Source organism: Poecilia mexicana, unplaced genomic scaffold (assembly GCF_051168715.1).
Source record: "Poecilia mexicana isolate PSO_F unplaced genomic scaffold, ASM5116871v1 scaffold_8, whole genome shotgun sequence".
NCBI classification, from domain to species: Eukaryota; Metazoa; Chordata; class Actinopteri; order Cyprinodontiformes; family Poeciliidae; genus Poecilia; species Poecilia mexicana.
In genome coordinates, this window is record NW_028263377.1 from 25,208,926 (window position 1) to 25,216,324 (window position 7,399).

Consider the following 7,399-nt stretch of genomic DNA (forward strand, 5'->3'; position numbering starts at 1 on the left):
AGTCATGTATCTGAAGACAAACACCAACAATTTCAAATTATTCCTTATTTTGGCAGCTAGACAGTTTTTTTTATAACAGATTCCAGATGAACAACTTTGTTTTTTTTTTCTTCACATTCTCTGAAATATTGACAGCAGCACTTTGCTGTTTATCTGACCTCTTTTAGAAAGTTTGACTAGTTTTAATTAATGTGTTAATTAAATAAATACTGCAGCTTTACAGCATCTGTCAAATAAACACCAGAATGGTTTAATTTTCCATCTGATACAATGAAAATAAATCTTCACCAACTGGAAACAGTAAAATAAGATAATGACATTTTAACAGCAATAAATACAAAGACACAAATCAAACTGGACTCATATTGTTCTGCATTCAGTCTTTAATGACAAACAGAAGTAAAACATGTCTATTTAGTTTGAAATGTATATGAAGGATTATGGAATATATAGTGAGAAAACAAAGTTTAATCTAAAATACATAACACTGCAAACATTATTTTTTTTTAAATCCTTTATATAAAATCATCCACAGCAATGAATGAAATACCAGCAAAAACTGTAAATCAAGGCCTACACTGTAAAAAACAAAAATGTCTCTAATTTACGGTAAAATGTCATCAGCTGTGGTCGCCAGAATTTTATGGTATATTTTACTGTAAATTAGAGACGTTTTTATTTACAGTGAACATTAAAACAGAAATAAGGAAGAAACAACAACATTAAACATTAAATGAAAACTAATCAAATTCTTTCTGGAAGCACATCTGGAAATGTTTACATTATTTCAAATAGTCTCATTTGCAAATGAATTAACTAAATTCTTAAAGAGGCAGAATTATGTATTTCCCAGGTACAAGTTGCCGTTTTATAGCACAATGAAGTTACAACCAATTACCTTCAGTTGTTATAAAAATGCTGTTTATATAAATATGAAAAGGAATTTAGCTTCACAATTCAACGCCTTGAAATTAGGTTTCTGTCTCTTTAAGAAACTCCTCCTCTTTCTGACAATCCACCTTCAACATGGAGCAGTGCTCCTCCATTATGCCGTTCACAATGTACCTTTTTTCAATGTCATCCATACTTTTGTTCTCTTTATCCCTTCAGATCTAGTTTCTTATTTGTCGTCTTGAAGAAATGCCATCTGCAGGATATTTTTGTTTTCTTCTTTGGTCAGTTTGCTTTGACACAAAGAGTTGCAGATCTTCTCCCATGACTCTATCTGCGAGCGGAACAATGCAGCTCTGGCTCTGAGGAACTTTGAGACTTTAGTCTTGCTGCCTTTAGCCAGAGTCAGGCTTTCTTTGGCGATAAAGAATATATCCATGCCGAGGAAGAGGACATTAAGTGCAATGAAGCCAGCTCTGGCTCCCTTGGTGAGAGCGAGAGGCCCTTTAACCGCTGCCTGACCAACATCAGCACTATCAACGATGGAATCAATACCCTTTCCTATGGTGTATAGTTTATGAGCACTCCTGACTACTCCCAACAACACCTCTATGTTACTTTGCTCCAGATTAATTACTTGTTTCATCACCTCATCAAGAGAATCCTGGACCTTTTGGAAATCCTCATAGAACTTTCCAAAGACTTCATTTGCTTTTTTCTGTTGACTAGAATTAACTCCCACCTCTGTTAAGGTGGTTACCAAGCTGTTGGCTCCACTTGTTACCCCCATCGACACACCGGCGATGGTCAGCCCTACAGACAGTCCGGCTGTGACTGGGATTAAGGCCAAACCAACAATGGAGAGGACGCCACCAGCGGCTCCCACTGAGCTGCTTGTGATACTGGAGATCTTTGCTCCTTTGTTCATCTTTTCTAGCTGAGCGGCACACTGCTCCACGTCGTCTAGAAACCTTAGCAGTTTGGGTTGTTGCTCATGAAAGATGCTGATGAAACCAGCTGAAGAGACATCCTGGAACAGGAACTCCATCCGAAAGTCCTCGTCCATCCTGTGGAACAAATTTTAATTCAAAATATAATTCTAACATGAAATTGAAAAGAAAAAAAAAACAGAATAAAAATTATATGCAAGATAATTATAATTCATTCAAGAAATTTATTGTTAGAAGATTATTTAAAACTTTTAATGCACATTAAAACAAGAAAAAAAAAATGTATTCACAGAAGTGCATGTTATACGACATCCGGAAATTTTGCGCAGCCGCACCACACTATGGGCAGAAAGACGATTCTTTATAAATTAATTAACAATTCATTTATTAATTTATTAATTTAATGCAGTGCGCCACAGCAAAGGGGAAAATAACGCAAAAAACCGTTAAAGGACAACTCAAAATTACTTTTTTGTCGCTCTCTGCGTTGACGTCGTTACACGCACACTCGTTGTCATAGCAACTGATAAGAACGCTTCAGGATTCAACAACCCAAAAGATGAACATTTTCCGTACAGAGAACAGGACATTCGGTGAGTTAGTTATTTATCGATTCACTGTGATTGATTAGCTACCGCTGCTACTAGCCATTATAACAGCGGTGATTGATTAGCTACCGCTGCTACTAGCCATTATAACAGCGGTGATTGATTAGCTACCGCTGCTATTAGCCATTATAACAGCGTTGGTTGATTAGCTACCGCTGCTACTAGCCATTATAACAGCGGTGATTGATTAGCTACCGCTGCTATTAGCCATTATAACAGCGTTGGTTGATTAGCTACCGCTGCTATTAGCCATTATAAAGGCGGTGGTTGATTAGCTACCGCTGCTATTAGCCATTATAACAGCGTTGGTTGATTAGCTACCGCTGCTATTAGCCATTATAAAGGCGGTGGTTGATTAGCTACCGCTGCTATTAGCCATTATAACAGCGGTGGTTGATTAGCTACCGCTGCTATTAGCCATTATAACAGCGGTGGTTGATTAGCTACCGCTGCTATTAGCTTATCTAACACCACGCACCTAATACAGAATCCTAATTTCGTGACTGACTGTAGTAAATTCAGACTATTGTTCTACAAACTGTTCTAGTATAAATACTCTACTGTGGAGAAATAGGTGTGTTTGTGCTTAGCTTTTTCTTCATTGTGACAATAACACCACACCTTAGTGCAGACAACTCATCTGTCATTTCCACCACCTTTAATAACAGCACATCAAGTTAATTCATCTCCTCTACTTCAGGCCAAGCCTCATCCCTGACTCTGAGATTAACCTTTTTCCTATTAGGAACTATGGACTCATTCTGAACAGGGCCACATTATCTGCAAAACATCTGGTGAATAGACAGAACAAATAGGACTGGTGACAAAAATTTGTTTTGGTGAAGTCCAATACACAATGAAGGAGGAGCATTTAGCTCTGAGACTGAAGACAGCCCCAAACTGTCACCATGTCCTGACCAGAGGTGGGCAGAGAACCCAAAAATATTACTCAAGTAAAAGTAGAACTACTTCAACTTATCTTACCTGGCATAAAAAAAGTATTTGGTAAAAAGTCTACTCAAGTACTGCGTAACTGATGGAATTATCAATCATTTGATATTTAAAACTTAATCAGACAGACCAAAATGTAAAGTTAAGTGGAAATTTTTGTAATTTAAGAACAAAAATGACAATTCAAATAAATAACAAAATCGGGAAAAAGAATATTTTTCCAAATCAGTTTCTTTCAATAAAAAACTTATAAAAATTAAACAAAAACTGCAGGTGTGTCTCTGTGTCTGGTGAATTTTTGGTATGTTATTTTCAATTAGTAGGTAGAAAATACAGAAATTTTACTATAGTAAAAGTAAAAAGTACAGCATCGTAAGAATACTCCTAAAACTCCTTAAAAAGAAGTTGCTCAAGTAAATGTAACTAGTTACTACCCAACTCTGGCCCTGACCAGAGTTGGGTAGTAACAGAACCAAACGAGGAGAAGCAGCAATCAGCTTCTATGCACCACAGATTTGGAACAAACTTCCAGAAAACTGTAAAACAGCTGAAACACTGGATGCCTTTAAATCCCAACTTAAAACCCACCTGTTTAGAGTTGCTTATGGCTAAATTAGGGTTAGTGTGGGTTTTGATGTCTTCGATGTTTTTAATGTTTTTATCTTTACTTTTTATCTATTTATTAATTTCTTTTCATTTCTCTTTCTCACTGTTTACGTTTTAATGATGTAAAGCCCCCCAGAAAACGTCCCAGTTAAACGACATTTAACTGAAGTCCTAAAAGGGTTTTAATGTTTTTATCTCTTTTAATCTTTTTTTTCAAAATCTCTCTCTTTCTTACTGTTTATTCAGTGTCACATGTTTTTATTTTAGTTATGTAAAGCACTTTGAAATGCCTTGCTGCTGAAATGTGCTGTACAAATAAAATTTGATTGATTGACAAGATGAGATAATCTATTAAAAAAAATCAATTTGTGCTTTCCCTCAAAGCTAACCAGAAACAAGCAATCAGAGCCAGGAGGCGCGTCTTAGCGCTGTCAATCACTCTTGGGTATGCACTCAAGAATGCTAGGTTAGTTCAACGATAAACAGTTTTTCTGGAACGGTAAGTTGTTTCTATTGTTTCCTGATTCAGAGCTCTAAAACACTTCACCTTGAACAAATGTGTGGAAATTTTTATTTTTTTAATGAAAATTACATGTTATAGCTTTCAAGTTGCAGGATTTAACCTCCCGGCTGTAAAATGATGTTATCAGGTTTTTTACTTGTATTTTTATATTAAAATAATCTACAAAGGTTCCAGCTTCCTTGCAAATATTCAACTGAAAAAAAAGTGTAAAATTACCTGATTTTGTCCAGTAGTTTAATCTGATCTGTCATCTTTTGCATGTCGTTTTCACACAGGTCGTCAGAATTCACTGCAATTTCTTCAGCCATTTCCATGCAAATGTCAAAGTTAGAGCTGTGGAAGATAAAAGCTTAAAATGTTATTTTATTCAAAACAACATCAGAGTTCATTCTTTATGTTTAATAATATAAATTACCTCTGGCTGTGAATTACACATATCCTGTTGGCGGTGTCGATGTAATTCTGCAGCTGGAATGCCAGAACCTCCACATTGTGAAGGTTTGGGAGGAAGAAGGTCTTTGCATCTCTTTTGAACTCCAGGATGAGAGGACAGATTTGTTGTGCAGAGCTGATCACAGCCTGAACATCATCAAAGCTGATCTTTTCAGGAAGGTAGATGATCTGGTTCTCAGTGAACACATGGAGCGAAGTGACCGCCAGCTTCTCCACTGCATCCAAGAAAGTGTTGAGTTCCTCCAGACCTCCCAGCGTGTCTTCCAGCACTTCAGCCAGCGTCTTTTCCAGATCTAACAGTTTACTCTCCGCCTTGAGCTGCAAGCTGCTCTTGACGTATTTACAAAAAGACGGCCATTTGCCCTCTGACCTGGCAAAAGTGGGGTCAATTTTATCAGTCATTTCTTTGATACTCATCATTTTCACATACTCCATTTCCCTGAAATCCTTCCATTCTGAGAATATCTCATAAAAATCTTTCACCGTTGCCATGTAAGTCAGAGTATCAGTGACGTACTGACACAAGGTGCGCTGCAGCCTCCACCTGTAGGACAGGAAGTGTTTCTGTTTTAGAAAAAAGAAATAAGAAAAACAAAGGCAAACATCTCTAACAATAGATATATTAGAGATAAAAAGTCTAACAGAATATGTAAACTATTAGCTTGTTTGCTGTTAGGAACGGTCAAACCTGGTGTCCAAACATTTGGCCATGAAAGTTGAAGGCACTTTAATGTCACACAAATTATTTTAAAGGGACAGTTTTATGTTTTCCAGCCACATTGTGTTATTTTATAGCAAAATCCAGTAGTTATGTTATCTTCAGTTGTTATAAAAATGCTATTTATATCATACATGATTTAAAAGACATTGGATTTTGTGATTTAATGCCTTGAAATTGGGCCTCTGTCTCTTTAAGAAACTCCTGCTCTTTCTGACACTCTGCCGTCAGGAAGTCATCACAGCCTAAATACTGCGCCTTTTAAACAAACGTTTTATGCCTTTTTTGCACAGTAATAAGCTAAAAATGTAACAAAACAAAACAATCAACAATCTAGTCAGATTTTTGTTGAAAATTTGTTTTGTACAACTGTGATATTTTCAGATAGTTTCAAACTTTTTGGGATCGATTGATTTCTTATTGGTGTTCCAGATGATTTGCATTTGAGTAAAAGTGAGTCGATGTTTGCGGATGAAAGCAGAAACATCGTTAATTATTGGGAATTGATTTCTGTACCTCTTTTTTATGTCATTTATCTGTAAAAAAATAAAATAAAATCTTTCCCCACAAGATGAAAAATGGTTCATCAGCTGAAGCGACGCATGTACCAGATCTGGTCCATTCTTGAAATGAGGTCAGGGACGACCACATAAAATCCTCCAGAGGACCATAAATGGCCCTCGTGCCACACTTTGGACATCCCTAAGTTAATCTATTTAATAGTTATTTATTTTACTGCTGGCTTCTGTTGGACCTTATATGCTGCAGTAAAGTGCTAAACAGTTTTATTATTTGCATAATTTAAACTTTGTCTTGACATGTAACTCATTTACTGGCTTTATATATTTTTAATGTTTTAGATTTTTTCAAGCATGGCACATTCTCCTAAATGTAATTTAAACCATTTGAATGATCTTAAATTCAGCACATCTTACATTCAGTATCTTTGTGTCAGATAGATGGTTTTATCACAGCAGATTGTTGGCTAAAACATAGCTTGATTTTAGATAAGAGTTATCTTCCAGAATGGAGTAAATAAAGTGGAGACATTCACATCATTTTTAATCAAATTATTATTAACAGGCTATAGTTATTCCTATATATTGAGAAAAATACATTAAATATATTTGTTCAGAAAGCATCTGCTGTCTGTTTCTCGTTAAAAATAATTTAAAAATGATGGATTTGTGTTCACAAAGTTTCAGTTAAACAATTTCAAGTGAACAGAAGCAAGTCCATTTTATTTGTTATGCTGTGAAGCTGTTGATCAATTAATCACAGATGTAAATAAATTATAGTTATTTCTTTACCTTTCTCCAGGCATGTCGTTGGATTCTCAGCGTTGCGGTTCTGCAGTCTTCAGCTCTCCAGAGCTACTGACTAAGAACCGTTAAACCAGAGCAGTTGGTCTCAGTTTCTGCCTTTTATTCTGAACCACACCTTCTTTATAGTGACCAGTTTCGCGAAAACTGGTCAGACGACATTTCAAGCTCGCTAGCCGGACCCTGGAACATTCATCTTTTGGACTTCGGTTGGATTAAGAGTTGGAGTTGCCTTTCTGCCGCCTCCCCGGTAAAGTAAAAGAAATAAAAACACTTTCTTTTCTGTGAATAAAGTTTTGAAATATTTCTCGTTGACTTCGTGAGAATCCTGGCGCAGTCTATAATTGCAAATTATTTAGCAGTCTTTTTTTTTTTTT

General features: G+C 36.1%; 1 protein-coding gene across 1 annotated transcript; it reads right to left on the reverse strand.

Moving 5' to 3' along the window:
• Window positions 1-362: 362 nt before the first annotated feature.
• Window positions 363-6,932, reverse strand: LOC106925702 (uncharacterized). Its single transcript, XM_015000158.2, has 3 exons — window positions 4,945-6,932; window positions 4,746-4,862; window positions 363-1,958 (listed from the first exon to the last, which is right to left on the reverse strand). Exons 1-3 carry the CDS (start codon window positions 5,472-5,474, stop codon window positions 1,121-1,123), a joined length of 1,485 nt encoding a protein of 494 aa, XP_014855644.2. The 5' UTR covers window positions 5,475-6,932; the 3' UTR covers window positions 363-1,120.
• Window positions 6,933-7,399: the final 467 nt, after the last annotated feature.